The 20,844-nt window shown below is 33.6% G+C and overlaps 1 protein-coding gene across 1 annotated transcript in view; it reads right to left on the bottom strand.

Moving 5' to 3' along the window:
• Positions 1–220: 220 nt before the first annotated feature.
• LOC136038893 (E3 ubiquitin ligase Rnf121-like) overlaps positions 221–20,844 on the bottom strand; it is a 39,191-nt gene continuing 18,567 nt past the window's right edge. The window contains exons 4-8 of the mRNA XM_065722369.1: positions 15,406–15,560; positions 11,762–11,990; positions 7,352–7,485; positions 3,543–3,644; positions 221–505 (exon numbers count right to left, since the gene is read on the bottom strand). Coding sequence (XP_065578441.1) covers positions 385–505; positions 3,543–3,644; positions 7,352–7,485; positions 11,762–11,990; positions 15,406–15,560 — 741 coding nt within the window. The 3' untranslated portion in view covers positions 221–384. The remainder of the gene's footprint in view (positions 506–3,542; positions 3,645–7,351; positions 7,486–11,761; positions 11,991–15,405; positions 15,561–20,844) is intronic.

The raw sequence follows: 20,844 nt of genomic DNA, 5'->3' as shown, positions 1-20,844 counted from the left end.
CTTTTTAAGCATGCTCCTTTCTTTTAGTTGAATATATATATATATATTTATATATATATATATATATATATATATATATATATATATATATATATATATATATATATATATATATATATATGCATAATGCGAAGTTATAAATTATTTCTATACCATATAAAAATTTCCTCTGCGGCTCCAAGATCTAAGGAATTGATATCTACAAATAAAATAACCATCATTAGGATTTAAAAAAGTTTTAATAAAGACCAAATTCTGTATAATAGGTAAACAATTTCACTCTAAACAAAACATAAAATTGAAATAATTTTTCAGCAAACAACTCCAAATTTCTTGTAAGAAATGAAATGAGAAATTTTGGCTAGTGATAAAAAGAGACTGAGATCATTCAAGGCCAAGTGCCCAATTAACACCCTGGACAAGCAGTAAAATCACTGGCTGCCATGCTACTAACCATCTAATCCAGTCTAGCAGCTGACCATAAAGGACGTGGGGCTTCTCCCATCTATACCATCATGTTAAAGAAAATTGACGTGAAATTTATGAAGAAAATACAAACAATAAACGCAAAGATAAAGTTAGAAGATGTAAAGTTTTTCCACTGTCTTAATCATTACTAGCATATATATTTTTTTTTTAATCAGGGTTGTAATTTTTGTTAAATAATTTTTCTATTTTGATATACTTATAAGTGCTTCTTAAGTATTTATAATAATTGTCAGTGTAACAGTGTAAATTGTAGTAGTAATACAAAATCATAATAGTGTAAATAAATAAAATAATAGTCACCTAAATAGTTACTTGGCGTTTTCCCACTCTCTCAATTACTATTAGCAATATAATAGTGACCTAGCAATAAAACAATAGTCACCTAGATAGTTATTTAGCGTTTTTCCACTCTCTTAATTACTACCATTTAATTAATAACCATCACTTAAATAATTATGCTAATTGTCTGCATAACGGTGTAATAGTGAAAATCATGCTAGTAATATAAAAATTTTATATTATGAATAAAAAAAATGTCATTTAAATAATTATATGGCGTTTTCTCATACTCTTAATTACTACTAGCAAGTTTCAATGAGCTCACAGGAACGTAACTGCTGACTAACAAATTTTTAATACCAAAATGAGGCAATAGAAATATATGCAAGAAATATAATAAAGGCTTGGTGTTAATTTCCAATCGATTTTTAGCGATTTTACGGGTTTTTGAAACGGGTTTTTGAATTTTAAAACCTCGGTCTGGTCCATCTGTTAATAGACCAACAATCAACACATGGCTTGTTGTAAAACCGAAGTTCCCAATTAACACTAAACGTCAAAAACTTAATAGAATATAGGGTCAAAACTGGGAGTTGGATATGCCACTTTTATACCATTCCCCTCTAGGAGTCGAAAATCAAAATCCCTAGAATTCAAACATTCTTGGAGTTATAGAGCCAGAGACAAAGTTTACGAGAAGAACCCACTCTTTGAGCTAAACAAATTAAATATTTTGTGGCCTAATTACTACCAAGTATTTCCTACCCTTTGAGAAGACTTAAACACCACTAGAAATATGGCCAAAGGAGAGGAAGTCAGGAAAGAATTCTTAGAAGCACGAAATTTATTCTTGAAAACATTTCAGACGTTCCAAGAAGTAAACAGGGATTTATATAATTATAAATTCTGATTTTAACTGATCTGGGTGATTATGAGATAAGTATTATTATAGATGAATTCAATCATCGACGTAATACCTTAAATTAAGTATTTTTTCCAAGACAACACTGCCTATCTATGACGTACAAATAATCGTTCAACAGACTATTGAATCTGTTTTCACTGTCTAATGAATGGACTTTCCCCATTTGAATGTTTATTTGTTCGTCATAAAGGCAGTGTGATCTTGAAAAAAATACCTAATTTAAGTTTACTTTTTGTGAACTTTTAAGTTAACTTTTTGTGAACTAGTTCACTATTTATGAACCGGATGTAGTTATTTTATTCTGCATAAATGTGTTAGTTTTAATTTTAAGGCTTTAGTATTTCTGCTGAAGACGACTATTGTACATGTCATCGACTTATCCACGCTTTTATATCTGTTTTCACTGTCTAATAAGTGGACTTATCCCATTTGAACGTTTATTTGTTTGAAATGAGACTAAACTAGTCGCTGGCTAATTTTCTAATTAATGATTAATAATGGCTAATGATGGCTAATAATAATGACTAATAATAAAAATGACTAATGGTTAATAATGACTAATTTTCATGAAGATTCGTAATAAGCATCTTGGACAGAAATGGCACACGTCTCCTTGTTAATTATGATAGTGATTAATATGGTCAGACGATTATTCCCTCATCCTCCCTTCGTCTAAGTATACACATAATGAACAATCCCGGCATATTATCCTTCAATTCACTAGATAACTCTTCCTTGCAAAATTTAGTATCTTGGTGGTAAGATTGTCTTTAAACAGTACATAACAAAAAAAAAGAACCCTTTTATTCAGGAAGCCTCCCACTGTGTTTTACAAATTGTAGTAAGAACAGACAAAATCCAATATTTTGACGGTTTTACACAAAGATCAATGAAAAAAATTATTATCTCATTAATGCATGCTTTAGCACAATTTAAACGTGTTGCTCTTTTAAACTGTTTTTGATGTTATTGTCCTGTTTTTGTTGTTTGACTCCGAAACATAAATTTGACCTACTTCATATTCAAATATTTGGCCTGTATTCCAATAATCAATAGGGTACTACAACCGTTAGCAATTGGAAAACATAGGCTAGTGGGAATATGTCAAAATGAGTAAGAAAAGTGATATTTTTTTAACCAGAAGAAAAAAAGGATTCTTTTGATATGTCAATAGTCAACTAAAGGAATAAATACAACAATATAGGATAGCCTAATTAGTCTTTCTAAAAATGCGCTCCTGTAGGTCAATTAACTAATAATCCGAAGTGTTTCATAAAAAAAAAAAAAAAATAGTACTAAATATATTAATGCACAGCTCAGATTTATAACAGTTCAATACTATATACATCTGGGCTTGTGAGGGTGAATTTTTGCAATAAATAAGTAATGATTTCAAAAAATTTGATTTTGTCCTACGACTTATAAGATGGTAAATTTAGTCCTGTCACCAGGAAAAATTAGATTGTCTATTAGAGAAAACTCCCCCCTTAAAAATTGAGTTTTCTATGCCACTTAAAATTTATGATAGCCACTTAATAATCTATCTTACTAGGATCGTTCCAAGGTGAGGTACGGGAATAAGGTTGGTTGACTCCTTATGATTTCAAGCCTAGAGCCTAACTTTAGGGTAAGGCTCAGAAACACTCGACGCTGACATTATATTAAAGTCCATGATAAAGATATTACCTCTTCTCCATGGTTTCGATGGATACTCATCAATTTTATTCCAAAGAGAAAAACCCATTTTTCTACCCTTTCAGAGGTTATATGGTAACCCGTTTCGAAACATAACTTGTGCAGATTACTTTATCAAGAACGAAAAAGAAAAAAAAAAGATTCAAAAGGATACGGATTTGTAACGATTCCTCTGAGGTCAACTTTTTCCTTGCAGTAAGGACAGGTTTCCTTCTTTCCAACAATGCACCAGCCACGGATACAAAACTCATGAAATCTGTAAATACAAGTAAATTATTTATTATATTTACTACTTACTTTATATATATTTATATATATATATATATATATATATATATATATATATATATATATATACATACATATACATATATATATATATATATATATATATATATATATATATATATATATATATATATATATATATATATATATATATATATATATATATATATTATATATATATATATATATATATATATATATATATATATATGATAGATAGATAGATTATACATAATTATAGTTATATATAATATGGATAATTTTTATTATATTTATTATATAATGTAATTATTTATCCTATAAATTTTATAGGTGTAGATCAGGCTCAGATCATCATATAAAATCAGGAAACTAAAAGAAAAATAAAAGTCGCTAGTACCATTCCAAGTACTTGACGATTAGCCCCATTGTCTTTTTGGCAAAATGGCGGTACATGAACAAACAATAAAAGGCAATCCCCTTCCTTCTCGACTGTGTACAGTCTCTACATCAATGTTAAAATCTCGTAATTTTTCAAAACTCTCATCAAGCATACATTGTAAAAGCTTAAACTATAGCAAACAGAGTTAGTCGTCAAAGCAAATTTAGTTGTTTTTTGTTTTTTTTTTACTAAGCAATATACTCCTAGTATGCAAACATTGTCAGCATTGAATCAGCATTTTGGAACAACTTATAAGAATAGTTTTGTTCCAGTTCCACATTAAGACTAATCACTCCGACAATTCTGATCAAGGCCATACCTAGAGGGGGGGGGAGAGGTTACCAATTTTGACCTCTTCCCTCTCCCAAAACTTCGTCTGACTCGTAAAAAAGCAAAGAATAATATAAACACATTTTTTTAATCCCCTTCCCCCAAAACAACAACAAAATACCCTTCCCTCTAAACGAAAATCCTGAAAGCAGCCCTGACCATCAAAATTTGATACATATTACAAAAAAAAACTCGACAAAAAAATGGGTTTCGAAAATTTGCAAGGGTATCACCCACGGGATGGAGGAGGGCTGAAGCTCGGCCCACACGAATCTTGTAACCGAACAATATCCTAAATATTACAGAAAAACCTGGTGTTTCTATAACTGTCATAATATTTTTTGATTTCTGGCAAAAGAAGGTAAAAAATTGGTACATTCGATGCAATAAAAAACGTTGTGAAAATGGCCAGAATCATATGGGCATTTGTTTTTAACGATTGAAAAATTTCTACTGAATCAAAAATACGAAATAAAAGTACATAACCCCTCCCCTCCAGTCCCAATAAGTAAAAATATTTTGTTTTTTTGGTCCTACAGTTCAAAAACAATTCGGGTGTGCCCGTCAAATTATGCATAGAAACAAATTATTGTCATGCTGTTGAATTCAGCACGATATCAAGAGAAGCAGGGGTGTATCTCAAGATTTTAAATAGTGGGAGTTCCAAATCCGTTCAAATTATTAAAATCAATAAAAACGCACGCTTTAGAAAGTACGATTTGTAAGGTTCTGATGAAGAAAAAACTGACAATTATTAACCGTTTCTCATCAGGTGCCACTACCCATCCAGATCAGCTACCTTGATCTGGCTGACTGACATGAAGAATTTCCTTCACCAAGGAAAAACAAAATAATAGCACCTTTATATTTAGGTTATCGTGTAATATATTGAGTTTTAACGCAGAAGTGTTTTTTTTTAACATTTCAACCGAAATATTTCATAAAACCTGTTGAACCAACACGACTCGTGAACTTACGCCAAAACGCAAGCAATCTGGCTCGAAACGCAAAAACGATTACATTTGCACGAAAAATCAAACACGTTCGTTTTCCGGCAAAAACTGATTGAGAACGATGTATTTAGAAGTGCTACGGCAGTTTCAAGGCATTTTTGGTTCAAATACTAGCACCTACGCCTATGATCACAGGAGATGGTGAAAATTTCATCAAAACTGTCTCAGGACTCTCCCCAAGGCACGTACCTAGAAATTTTTTTCATAAAGGGGGAGAGGTTTAGATGAGAATTTTTCTGTGAAGCAAAAGGAGCAGTCGCAGATCAATCTCTGATCCAATGAATCGAAATGTAAATTCTTTTGTTATGTGGTAAACCAGTTTGTAACATATCTGTCCGCTTCGGTGAAGCTTAATTAAGTCCTTGAGACTTTGTCTTAAGACCTTCGAAAAGAAGCTACTATACACGTTTAGGACCATATTATCTTCGCCTTCCAATGGGCAGGTAGGTGTTGAGTTTTTGGCAAGTGAGTTGGCGAGTCAGTGTTATCGTTTTTCTTCTTTTCACGAAGTTTTACGTACTTTTGATTTCAGTCTCGCTGTTGAAAAAGGTTCCTGGTGGAGGGGCCCAAAATATTTGGCTGTTTCCCTTTTACATTTCCATATAATGAACTGATTCTTCCACATTCTCTATAATAGTCTTATTTGGAGATTTTTCCGCAGCAGAAAAACGCGTTCAACATATTACAAATATTGCAAGTTCCTCTTTCGACTACTAAACGTGTAGATACTTGGATTAATAGCCAGGAAGAAGCAATCCTTAGTAATATTACCAGGTAGATGGCTAGGACACGTAATACGGATGAGGGATGACGGATTGCCAAAGATAGTCCTTTTTGGAAAATCATCTAACGGGGTAAAAGAAAATTAAGTTACCCCCAAGTTGGCTGAAAGGAGATCGTAAGGAAGGATTTAAGGGAAATTAAAGCTTCTTGGGAGGGTGTAAAGAGGGAGGTTTTAAATAGATAGGGATGGAGGTGGAGCTTGTGAAGCTGTGTAGACATCAGGCGGCATGGTGCTGCAGTGAGCTGTTAGTAGTAGTATAACTCTTCTATTACGACCCAATCCTGATCTAGCGTCCTGAAGTACTAATAAAACTTGTTTTGAGTTAGTTTTTATAGCTATTTGAAATCTTTTATCTTCTCTTTATAATTGTTTAAATACTAAAAGTGTGTTTTTTGTTCTTGTGTACTCCATCTGAGGCTGGTTTAATGGGTACCAAAATCATTCATTTATTCAAATGAATGAATCACACAGCAAAAACAGATAAACTATATTACAGGTCTATCAAATTATGGAGCTAATCATAAAGAGATTCATCATAATCACAGTATGCCGTGAGTCTGATGTGCTTACGGTTAAACAAGTTCCCACGAAACATCTGAGCGTCAGACGCCTGGTGAGGATTAACACATGGTCCTGCTCAGAGCCGGTCCTTGCGTCGGCCCTGAGGTAGCTAAGATTAAAGCCCGAGCCTCGTATTTTCACGTAGATGACATACGCACTGTGCCACCAGAAGAATTAAAGTATTTTACTTCTTATTTACGGATTAACATTGCTTTCTGACTACGAAGGTTCTTGCATCAGCTCTGCCGCGGTTGGGGTGGAACCCCGGACTCCCTACTCTCAAGTTCAAGTAAGACCAAGATAATCATAAAGGCGTGGTATCCCATTTATCACCTTCCTCATGGGCAGCTGTAGAGTAGAACCCTTTGCAATCCATAAAACTAGACATTTGAACAACAGCCCAATTCTTTTTATAACGTCAAAAACCTCTTCTCAAAGCAAAGTCCCTTAAAGAAGGTAAAGGATCCGGCATTAGACTCTGAAGTCCAAACCGACGGCGCTGTTCTCCGTTTCATGGCCCTTCCGCTAGAAAGCACAATGAGGTATTTGGTTCAAGAAATACTTACACATGATTACAAGGAAGTCTAAAAGTTTTTTCAAGGACCGCATCATCATTGTTGAGCACAAGGAGTCTATTGCCACAAACTGCACACATATTTTCTTCTAAACTACGACTAGGAATACCATCAGGAACATAATACTGAAAAGAGGTGAAAAAAACATTAAAAAGCAAATTGAGTAGATCATCCGCTGATTTACTATCTCTAAACTATAAAAACTTAAGGTTTCTTTTGACAAGGAAGACTGCCTGACACAACCTCCCGCTTATTTCTTTCCTTTAAATCGCCTCTCTTGTCTGTTGAGATAATACAGATTAAGGTCACCAAAATTTTGGGTCCTTTTTTTCATTGCCCAGTGAGTTTCAAACGCTCCTGAAAACATTTAATTTAATAAAACTGAAAGACCTGTAGACACCAACGGGGTATCGTGATTTTCAATCTTCAGCAAATTATTTTTCAGAATAGGGCATAATTGAGATTACTGTTTCTCGTATCCATCTTGTCTTTTCTAAGATGTATTCCTCTCCCCAACTAAATCCACAAGACTTTCACTTCAATACCAGAACCCTCGAGATCAGCTCAATTTAGAAGAAATAGCCCCAAGGACAAAGAGCCATTTTCTTCAAAGAGTTTTAATCCGAAATTATTCTTTGCCTGGATTTAAGTGTTTTATGGTTCTTTCTCTTACGCAAGGGTGGATTCCTTGCGTATTACGCAAGGGTGTCTCCAACATTGTGAATCAGTGCTATTTTAATCCTAATTTCTTCAAATTTTATTTTTATTTTTTTTTTTTTTTTTTTTTTTTTTATTTTATTTTTTTATTTTTATATTTTTATTTTTTTGAATGATGTTTGCCTGACCAATCGAATCCCGTTGGGTAGTCTGCAACATTATTCATCATGAATTTTTATAAACAGAACAAACTGGATCTTGTCATTTAGATGTTTTCTTTGCTGTCATTTTTTCGCCGCCCTCTCTTTAAAAAGATGAGGCAATATAAGGAGCCATATGCTCCTAACAGAAACAAGCCAAACTTAAGAACAAAAATCATTTGTTTTATCGGCAAAGTCTTCTCAGCTATCTCGTTCGCTCGCTCCCCCCCCCAAGTGGTCGAATCGGGGAAGAGACTCTTTCTAATTTAATCTGGTCTGGTCCCTGATACGCCTGCCTACTTTCATCGTCCTAGCTTATCTGGAAGTTCCCGAACAAGCAAAACCGAGACTGATAGACAGACAGAGAGACCGACGGACAGAAATTGCGATCGCCATATGTCATTAGGTAAATATCAAGTGCCATAAAAAGAAAAGCCCCAGAAACAAAATTCAAAGACCTTTTTATGACTATGTGACCGATATTCAAAGATAATATCAAATCAATCATAATTTGTTTCAATAATCATAAATCGTTATTAACTGACAACAAACAACCGACTTGTTTAAGTTGTCTTTCTTCTCCTTTTATTCTTTGCCATTTTCGTTTTGTGCCTACTTTTGGTTATTTTCTCTATACTTTGTCTATAAGCCGATACAACTTCAGAAAGACCCATCTCTTCCTAGTCTGAAAGAGTATATCGGCACAATTCTATAAAAAGATAATTAATATTTGGAAATTTGAAAGCTTAGATAAGCAGCAATGCCTGGGACGGCCTACCGTTTATTTTTAGTGTCTATCTCTATATTTTACGCCCTTTCATCTCTGTCTGGCCTAAAGGTTGTATCAGACTTTCATACTTCTGAGATAATTACCAAAATTAGTTTGCTAGGCCTTTCTCAAAGGGAGGAACAGAAGGCTGATGTATATCAGGAGAATCGATCCGTAACTAAACATACATTGTCCTGTTGACCCCCCCCCCCCTTGAGAAAGGCATAGCAAAAAAGTCTGGCCATTATTCCAAAAGTGTAAAAATGTCAGATACCATCTTTAGACGCGAAAGTAGCGATTTATCAGCACGTTTCTCAGCTAAATTTTTTCCAAGTACCCAAAAACAGGAGCCGTTTTTAACTTTTGAAAAAAATGGGAGGTGCGCTTTAACTTAAAAAAAAAACAACAACAAACAAATCCTAAAATATAAATCAAAATATAGTAAAAATATAGGCCAAGAGATCTTACTGGAGAAAATGAAACATGTCAAAAACAATTCTTACTTCATAATATGCGGAATTATCATAGTTAACACATTTTGCATGTAGCTGACCTTTATCTTCCCTTATTTCATCGGTTTTTTCAATTTTCCAACATATTTATCCTTTTTTTAATAGCTTTTATTCAGTTTTGAATCATCCCTGAAACAGATGCATATCGCAGACTTTTCAAAATTAAGCAAAGCTTATTTCATGATGCATTTCTTGAAAAAAGTGGAAAAATACTGAAATAAGTGAAGATTAAGGTTGACTGCATACAAAATGTATTAACTATGATTAATCTACAAAGTTATGAAGTAAGTAATTATTTTTTTTTTTAGCTTTTTCCTTCTCTTCAACAAGGTCTCTACGCAATTACCAAAAAATAAAAAAATAAAAAGCAGAACATGAGAAGTAGTGACAGCAGGGGCGTAATTTTCTATGGGGCATGGGGGGGGCAACTGTCCCCTCTAGACCCAAGTTTGCCCCGCCCCCAGATTTCAGTTTGCCCATCCTCAAGCTGAAATTTAGTTTCTGAAAAATGTCAAAACTAAGATAAGCCTGCGTAATTCAAGTATCCAGAGAAACAGGTCAGTTTTCTTTTGTATATATTTGCATTTATGGTAATATGTGGATCATTTTTCAGTCTTCACTGTCATTTTCACTTGATTTGGAAAAATCCCCCCCCCCCTCCCACTAGGACTTTGTTACGCCACTGAGTGACTTCAAAATTACGAAATATGCCAGATTAAGGCTGAACCGCAATGAGATTTTACTATTACTGAGATTTACTTAGCAATAATTTGAGCCAATCAGAATTTTTCATACAATTTTTCAGCCAATCAGTAATTTTAAGCCAATATTAGTAAAATTTTATTCTGAATGGGTCTTTATCAAAAACAGTTTCGTGATTTTGTCTTCAAAATAAAACAAAACTGGGGCCTAGATTTTCATTTTTTACACATTTATGCTCAATACTTGGACAATTGTCAGGTTTCTAACTTAAGATAAGCCAATTTCTAACAACATTAATGGTTAATTGCTCACAACATTAACGGTTAATTAATCAAATTTTAATCACCATTTCATGTATGCGTGGACATTCGAAATACTAAAGACAATGCAGGAATACCTTGCCGTTGAAACTACAATGCAAATCCGACCATTTTTATAAGAACTTAAGACTAATTAACTACTTGAACACATGAGTTTTATTTTGGTAAGACCACACTAATTAGGTAGTTCAGAAGATTTTTCAATTGTATTGCTATCACTTAATTATTTTGCATTTTCTCCCGTTTCCCATTCTCTTGCTCTTTTCTTCAATCTTTGGTTCTTTCCTTTTTCTCTCCTTCTCTGCAATTTCTCCCCCCCTCCCCCATTTCTAGCTCGCTGTAATTTCACGTCTTTAATGAGATGGACGACTTTCGTCTTATGCTTCCAATTGGTTTGAAAAGGGATTGATATTACTTTTAAACGCTTTTCAGAATACAAGCATTAAAACAGAAACAGATGCGTTAAATTTAAACTGCAACCAATCAAAAGGAAATAAAAAATTCGAGAATAAATATTTAAAAAAAATTAATTAAATATTATTTATTAAAAATTAATTAACAATAATTTCTCAGACCAAACTGCTTTTCCATTAAAAAAAAAAAAAAAATAGGGAAAGAAAAACGGGTATGATTTAGATAAAACGATGAAACAAAACGAAAGAGAAAAACAACGACAAAACTTCAAATAATATAAATGCGATCGGCAAATAATTTGCCAACCTGAATTTATAGATGAGAAATATTTGGTATACAAGAGACATTTGTTTGTCTTTTCTGTGATTATTCAGACATTTAGTTTTGCAGTATTTTGGAAGTTTATTAAGATGTGCATTTTATTTGTTTTCGTTTTTTTCTCTTGTGTGTTGTTTTTGTGTTTCTTTAGATAATTTAACTTTTTTTTTTTAACTTTTTTTCCGTTGATAAAGGCTCTTGGACATGAAGTTGTTTCATGAATTTGAATTCTGGCATTTTTTTTCTCTCTAATTTGATAATCAAAAAAGCAATAAACGAAAATTGACCTTTAATCGACAGAAGCTATTACAGTCCCCAGCCACCCAATAGGTGTACACCAATTATATTGATAATTTAGCATATTCAATCCGGTTCAGAGCCAGAATCAGAATCGATACTATAGGGTGGGTTCCGAGTCTGGAGCATCTTTGAAATCATCGGTTCACTAAATGATAATTCATGTACACCCATAGACAGTTGGAAACCCCAACAATAACGGTAATACATACCCCTATATTTGATGCCATTTTATCAGCACACATCTCAGCTAAATCTCTTCCTAGTACTCCAAAGTATGAGCCATAGAATATAAGTAAAAAACCGAAATCCAGCCACACTTGAGGGAGAACTCCAAAAACCAAATTAAATCCACAAAAAGCTGCAATTATAACGGCGTATCCAAAAATACCCAGACCACAGCTTAGTAAGTGAATAATGTAAAACCATTTGTAGACCATCCTGAAAATTGAAAAAAAGAGTATATGAAACAAACGCAAATTACTATTACTACTACCAATTCATTACAGAACCATGTCACCTGAAGCCAACACGGCTGCGCACACTCCTCAACCCCAACCTTCCCTCTGGTATGAAGTTCCAATTTATTTCAAATTGTTCCTATATCCGGGGTCGGGTTTGAAGCTTTGACACTCCTAGGCCCAAGCGTTTTTGTCGCCTCGTTTTTGTGATGTTTTCTGGGAAATCCAGAAAATTCGTTGATTGTGGACTCACTTAATAGAATGCAACTGATGAGTCAAAAGTAATGACAGAGGGAGGTGATACCAAACTATCAACTACCATTCTTAGGAGACATTTGACAGTTTTTAAGTGGCCACAGTATTCCTGTGTTGTTTTAAAATCGCTTTTTTTGAATAGGCAGCGCGGTGGTGGAGGGCACCTGGCACTTAGATGGTAAATCACGTCAGTTCAGTTTTTGTGAAGAAAAAATCACTCAGCGAGAATTTATTGCAACCCCTTGCATTATGCGCCCCTAGTCCAGTGCCTAGTGGTGAATTCGGGCCTGCCTATATCCCTTACAACCACAATTTGGGACGATCTCCTTTTCTTCTGGCTTTAAACGAATAGGCAAAAAGTACAATCTTTGGCCATCTGTCATCATTCATCCACAAAACATGGCCTAGCCTAACGTAACCCTCTTAATCTTACTTTAATTATGGGCCAAGAAAGTGGGATCGAACCCGGAAACTGTAGTTATTGTTTTATGTACAGTCAGTGTAAAACTAGCATCTGGAAATTCCTCTGGAATTATTTCGATAAGAATAACAGTTATAAATTAACTAAATACAGATAAGGCCTTACCATAAACACACTTAGAAAACAACTAACAAAAACCAGAATCTTTTCTCCCCCCCCCCTACCACAAAAGCTCGAATTAATTTTTTTTTCACTACTCTATACACATGTTTATATAAAGCAGTCATTAGCATTTTTACAGTCATTTACAGGTTGTATAGCGTCATATAAAAAACTAAAAAAAAGTTTAAAAATGTGGGAACGTAAGAATTTAGACCACAACGAATTCCCAAATTGAATCAGTGGCAATAGAAATCTGCATCTGAAACCATTCTTTTCCTTTAATAGCCCTATTTCTAAAGATAAAATAAACTGAATTAAACAAAGTATCTGTTTGAAATATGGTGAAGAGAGGCTGTGTAACCTGAGAGAACATGTTACTCGCAGATAGCTGGGAAGATTTCTCAGCGTGAGTATGGATCCCCTAGAAAATTATAGGATATTATAGGCTAAGTTTTTCTTCACGATTTGTTTATGTTATTTAGTTTTAATAAGTGCTATCATTTTGGTTGTTACCACAGTCCTGAAGCTTTTTCTGCAACAAACATCATAGCATACAAAAAATATAAATATTACCTAAAATAAAAAATAGTATCAATCATCGATTTTGGGTGATAAAATTTAAAAACACAAACTGTGTGAAAATAAACTCAAATAAAAATAAACAAAATATGAAATAAGCCTTAAAAAATAAATCAAAAAACGAAAACGGGCAAATTATATTGGAAAAAGAAGATTTTTTCAACCTCCGAATGGCTATAAAAGACGGGAGAATGAAATAGGTAATTTTATAACAAAATCACCTTAACGGTTCAGGTACTTGTCATATTTGTCAGTACCCTGTTCATTACACGTTGCCAAGAATGGTTTGAAGTTAAGTTGTGAGGTTTGATTTCTAGCAACTCGTCAGTTTGGGAACACTGCCCCTCTTCATTGGAAACGATGGAAGTTACTTGATACTAAGTCCCTTCATATGTGACACTCCTAGTTGCACCACCTAAGCATTGTGCTTAAAGCAGAGCAATTGAGAATGCATTCAATGAGTACCGTATCGCCTTTTCGGGAAAATGAATTTTAGCTCCTTGATTTCACTGACTATTTATCAGCATAAAAGCACCATTAAAAACGATTTCATGACATATTGTTAGTTTTGGAACATTATCCAAAGATTTAATAGACTAGTGCCATCTATAATCCATGAAAAAGGAAAAATTCAAGCCAGAGTATATAAACGTAAAAATTACCAAAAAAGCATTTTAAATTTTTGCTCATTAATTAAGAGGTTTCTGATATAGCTTATAATTCAAACAGAGGTGATTAGCCTGACTCAAAAGTTGCATTTTAAATTGGTCCTGAATGAATTTTTAAGTGAATTAAGACGTTTTTTTTAGCTAACCGTCAGTTTGGAAACGGTATCCCTCAAGGTGCTTCTTTAACGGAAAAGATAGAAGTCAAGTCGAGTATCAGAGCAATTCTAGAAGAGAGCAATCCCTTTTTCTGTCTTTAATATATATCCTTAGGCAGGCGAAGCCTTACCACAAGAATATGTAGTACCTATTGTTCTCAGCTACATAAGCTCCATCAGCAATACAAATTTTTGGATAAAGAAACAGTTCCCATAACCTTGCAACTGAACGTTGGTTTGAATTTTTGGTTTGTTTGGGGAATTTGTGGACACCCCTTTCTAAGAAAAGCGTACGTAAAAATACTCCCAGTTAATGAAAGCTAATCAAAATCCTTTAGGGAATTTTTTTTACAGTTCCTTTTTTCAATCAATCAATCAATCATTTATTAATTCACATTAAAAATATACAAAAACAATATTATGCCCCAACAGAGAGCAGAGCTCGTAAGGCTGAGGCAGTACAAATGCATAGAAAAAAAACACAACGTCTCTTCATACTAATAATTCCAGAAAGAGAAAAAAAAACTAAGACAAAAAAAAACATACAAGGTAGGAGATCATAGAGGAGGCCACCCCAGCGTAAGAACACCACAGCAAAATACATACTAAAATCAATTATTAATCAATCCCAACATCCAGGCAAAGAATTATTTTTGAAATATGTTTTTTCAAAGAAAATCGACTTGTGAAACTTCGGGACATTTCTACTAAGTTAAGTTTATTTCAATCCAATAACTTTATTCTACCAAAAATCCTATTCCCTATAAAATAGTTTTTTACCCCCTATATATATTTGTTTAAAATATGTGAGATTTCTTTATCTATACAAAGATACCATATAAAATACAGTTATAATATACAGACATCTCTATCTATATAATAGTTATATCATATATAAAATATAAACGATGATATAAAATATCTCTTTCGCTCCCTTTCTGGATTTATTTCAAGTTTGGGACAAATTTCCAGAAAAGACACATAATAAAGCACCAAACTTCAGTTTTGTGTCTACAAAGATCTTAATGATAGGTATATACTCTATACACTTTTAATATGCCTATAAAGCCTTCTAACTATACACCTATTAATATATTTCTTCTACCCTGTAATACCCTCCCCTTTCGGATACACAAACCTGAGCAAATATCTTACCTGGGGGTCGCTCCATGCAAGGGCTTTTCTAATGCCTTTCTTACAACTAGCAACGTAACGCATGAGAATAGTAACCAACAAAACACGAATCTCCAAAACTGGCTTCTGATGCTAAGAACAATTGGAATTAACCACATTCCAATAAATGTTACGAACTATAAGAAGAAAATTGAGAAATTATTTTCTCAGTTATGAGAAATAATTGTACATGAATTGACAGAGAGCAGGGCTTATGAAGCCACCTATAACCGGGTAAGAACTAATCGACTAAGCAAAAACAATTAAATGAGTTCACAAGAGAAAAGGAAAATAAACCTAAAACTGACACATTGGTAAGACTAGGAAGAAGCAGCGGAAACTGGGGTAGGAAGAAGCAACAGAAACTGGGATAAAAAGGAGCAGTGGAAAAATCTGAGCTTGGGATAGGAGGGAGCAGGGGGAAAAGCTGAGTTTGGGGTAGAAGGGAGCAGGGGGGAAAGCTGAGCTTGGGGTATGTGGGAGCAGTGGAAAAGCTGAGCTTGGGGTATGTGGGAGCAGTGGAAAAGCTGAGCATGGGATAGGAGGGAGCAGGGGAAAAGCTGAACTTGGAATAGGAGGGAGCAGGGGGAAAGCTAGGCTAGGGATAGGAGAGAGCAGGGGAAAAGCTGAGATTGGGGAGGTGGGAGCAGGAGAAAAGGCTGAGTTTATGTAGTATAACAACGGATAAAACAAAAACAAAAGGATCAAATTTATGAACTACTAATACTACTAACAATTCACCACACCAAGCCCCCTGAGGCCAACACAGCTATGCACGCTCCTCTTCCATCCCAATCCATTCAAAGCTCTTTACACCCCCCAGGATGTTCACATTTCCTTTAATTCTTACTTTATGACATCCTACAACCCCAGCCGCGGACGACCAGCTTTCCGTTTAGCCCTAGATGGTTGATCGAAAGGGACGATCTTCGGCAATCTGTCATCCTTCATCATCAAAACGTGAACGTGCCCTACCCATCTTAACATTTCTCTCATTAAAACCCTAGAAAACGGGCTAGAGCCACACTTTTTATACAGTCTACTGTTTAAAATACCTTCAGTCAGCCGGGTACCCAGAACAATCTGTAGGCAATTTCTCTGGAAAACATCTAGCAAATCTTCATCCACTTTTCGGAGCACCCATGCTTCAGAGCCATATTTGACCACCGTCATCAATGTAGTTTCCAAATTTTTAAGCTTGGTTTGCAGACTTACCTTCCTATTCTTCCAAACTTTTTTTTTAACTGTGAAAAAACACCCTGAGTCTTGACTTCTCTATTTTTAACATCTTCGCTGTTCCAACTGTCTTTACTATTAATACTACCAAGGTCAGTAAAGCTGTCAACCTAATCAATCTTTTCGTCACTCAACGTCACCTTTTCATCTTAACTTATTCCTAGCCTTACTGATTTAATAATCTTAACATTATTTTTTAAACCTATCCTAATTCTCTGAACTTGCAAAGCCTCTAAAAGTTCATTCTTTTTGCTCACACTTTCATCTATGATGCTTAAATTATCAGCATAATCTAAGTCCAGGAGAGTTTTTCCTCCCCATTTGATTTCGTTGTCTCCCATTGCCTTTCCCGTGCTCCTTAAAACAAAATCCATCCAAATGATCCATATAAAGAGGGATAGAACACAACCCTGCTTAACTCCTGATTTAATATGAAACCAGCTGCTAACCTCACTTCCTAACTTAACCGCAGCAGTGTTATTCTCGTACATAGCATTAATCACTTTAATGTATTTGTCTGGTATACCATGCAAGGATAAGATCTTCGCTAAATCTCTTCTATCAACAATTAACCTAAGAGTAAAAATTTGGTCGACACACCCTCTACCTTTTCTAAAATCACACTATTCTTCTCTTATAGCTTCGTCTACAGCATCTAAAAACTAAGTAATCTGCTACCTATAGAGACCAAAATAATGCCTCGATAATTACCACATTCACTCTTATCACCCTTCTTATACAGTAGTTTAATTATGTTTTTTAAATCGCTAGGTACTTCCCCTTCTTCAGAATTATATTCATAATCTTCAGTAGCTTATTTCTAACCTCAGAGTCACCATATTTAAGTATCTTATTTACCAAACTATCAGCACCTGCAGCCCTGTTATTTTTTAATCTTTTTAGTAGTCACTAAGTCTTCCTCACAAAACAAATCTTCCTTCACGTCCAAACTATCAGAAACTTTTTCTTTTTCCTCTATATCTTTTCCTGCAATTCTATCTCGGTTGAGCACAAGTTACACGTAGATTTACCAGATAAACTGTTCAGTGTATTAGCCATTAAGATTTAGTTTATTAGCAATATACCTGCATAAAATCTTGCAGCTTAAAGGCAATATTACTCTTTGAGGTCAAATGTGCCTGACCTCAGCAAAATAAAAAGCAAAGCAATTAATTGACAAACAAAACAATAAATATGAGCTCACAAGATAAAAGAGAAGCAAACATACAACCGACAAAACAACAAGGCGTATGTGGGAAGAGAAATCAAGCTGAGACCATGTGGGGAAATAACAAAGAAGACAACCAAATATATATATATATATATATATATATATATATATATATATATATATATATATATATATATATATATATATATATATATATATATATATTTAATGTAAAAATACAGTTATAGATCTTGCAGCTTGAAGAAGCATTCTTCGAAGCAAAATGTGCTTGATCTCAACAACACAATAAACAGAGCAGTAAATTGAAAGCAAAACAATAAATATGAGCTCACAAGATAAAAGAAAAGCAAACATACAATTGACAAAACAACAAGAGGCAAGTTGGAAGACAAATTAAGTCGAGACCATGTGGGAAAATTACGAAAAAGACAATCAGATATTATTATTGAAATGTAAAAATATAGTCATATCTTATATATAATATCTATTATCTTGCGTATATTTGTATCTGATGATTCTTTGGAAATTTCTCCACAATTCAATGCCTCCATCTGATCCACATTTCAGATGTGGAGAAATTTCTCCACATCTCCATTTCAATGCCACTTCCTATTGCTATCCCATAAAAAGATTTGGATTCAAATCAAGAGATACATCAGCGTTTTAACTGATATGTGGCAATTCTGTGCCCTATATATTCGTGCACATACAGACAGATTTGTCAGCACAGCTTGGTTTAATAAAATTCAATGCGTCAAACCACGATATAGTGCTTGCTATAGATTTGGTATCATCCTTCCATTTGCTTGAAAAAATTTATCCGCCAGCTGAAGATACTAATTTAAATATTCTTTGGAAATATAACCATCATTCAAATTCATTTGAATTTGAAGTGGCATTCAAATAGAGATGATTACTAGGGAAATTTCCAAAGAATCATCAGATACAAATATACGCAAGATATAGATATTACATATAAGATATGACTATATTTTTACATTTCAAAAATAATATCTGATTGTCTTTTTCGGAATTTCCCCACGTGGTCTCTTCCATATGCTTAAAAAAATTTATCCGCCAGTTGAAGATACTAATTTAAATATTCTTTGGAAATATAGCCATCATTCAAATTCATTTGAATTTGAAGTGGCATTCAAATAGAGATGATTACTAGAGAAATTTCCAAAGAATCATCAGATACAAATATACGCAAGATATAGATATTACATATAAGATATGACTATATTTTTACATTTCAAAAATAATATCTGATTGTCTTTTTCGGAATTTCCCCACGTGGTCTCTTCCATATGCTTAAAAAAATTTATCCGCCAACTGAAGATACTAATTTAAATATTCTTTGGAAATATAACCATCATTCAAATTTATTTGAATTTGAAGTGGCATTCAAATAGAGATGATTACTAGTAAAATTTCCATAGAATCATCAGATACAAATATAAGATACAATATATATATATATATATATATATATATATATATATATATATATATATATATATATATATATATATATATATATATATATATATATATATATATATATATATATATACAATATATATACAATATATAGATACAAAATTAGTCATATAAGATATGACTAAATTTTTACATTTGGAAATATAACCATCATTCAAATTCATTTGAATATTCTTATTCAAATATTTGAATATCCTTGAATTTAAATATTCTTTGGAAATATAACCATCACTTGTCTTTATCAGAGGCCAAAGTAAATAATAATAAACTGAAATTATTCCCATTTTCTCGAAATTTCATTAAAAATGCATCACAGAATCTGCGCACACTCAAGTGGTCACAACTTGCAAGCTTTCTCTTATCAAATCCCAAATGCAACAGGACTAACCCCTAATCTCCGTATTGCAGATTCTGCAACATAAAAAAGAAAACTATTAACAACTGCCTATTTTAATGTAAGGTCCTAGTGCCATACCTACTATACCCACTATACTCACTATACTCTTCAAAATAAATTTTAAAGCGCCTAAAACCTAACAGACTGCCACATTTCACCAAAAGCCTTGTTGCCAACACCTTCACAAAGAGTATTAAACTTGAAATATACACCAGGGTAGTTCAGCGCGTTGAAATATATCCGAGAAAATACTAAAAAATATATAAACTGCAGTAGCCTGTCATAAATCAACATTCCACTTTAACACAGAAAAATAAGAAAAGAGCTAGATTGTATTGACTGAAAAGCCCACAAGTTTTAAATAAGAAAAACATCGATTATTTATTATTTCTTTTATTACTTATTTCCATACCATAGTTTTACGGAGGGGCAGGGGGGTCCCACCAAGATTTTTTCTGGTGCCCTCTTATCCTACTTCTTCTTTTTTTAGATTGTCAATTTGGTCAATTATTGGCGCATTTGTCACATTCCCCCCCCCCAAGATTTTGTTCATTGACGCCCTTGTCACATTGGGTCTCCCCCAAGATTTTGCTCAACATCCACCCCTGATCAGTTTAGTGTAAGCGGATTTTTTTTCAAGTGTATAGGGTTGAATATATTTTCCATTATCTTTATTTTATACAACATACATTCAGGCAGATGGGAGTAATACTTAAAATAAATTTTGAATCTATTCTAATTTTCATAGGGAAGGGGGGGAGTACATTGGGCCAATTTTGATGGATTCCACATGCCCACCTTGTATCTTCTTAAACTGATTTTTATTTTAAAGTGAAGGGGGAATTCTGACCAAAGAAGCATCTAAAGACCCAGACAGAAAACTTTAAGAGAAACGTAAAATAAACAAGAATTTGAATTTTAAGCCTATTTTTGGTCTCATTCTGTCATACCATCTCCGAAGCTTTGGACAGGTTCCATTCATGAAGCATGTATTTTTATATTTGATTGGGTTTGTTACACTTTGTTTTGCTGTTTGCATAAAATAAATTGCAAACTATAAACATTTGAGAGTACTAATTTAATAACAATATTA

The sequence above is a fragment of the Artemia franciscana genome, chromosome 18 (genome assembly GCF_032884065.1).
Source record: "Artemia franciscana chromosome 18, ASM3288406v1, whole genome shotgun sequence".
NCBI classification, from domain to species: Eukaryota; Metazoa; Arthropoda; class Branchiopoda; order Anostraca; family Artemiidae; genus Artemia; species Artemia franciscana.
This window is presented reverse-complemented; position numbering and strand designations above follow the sequence as displayed.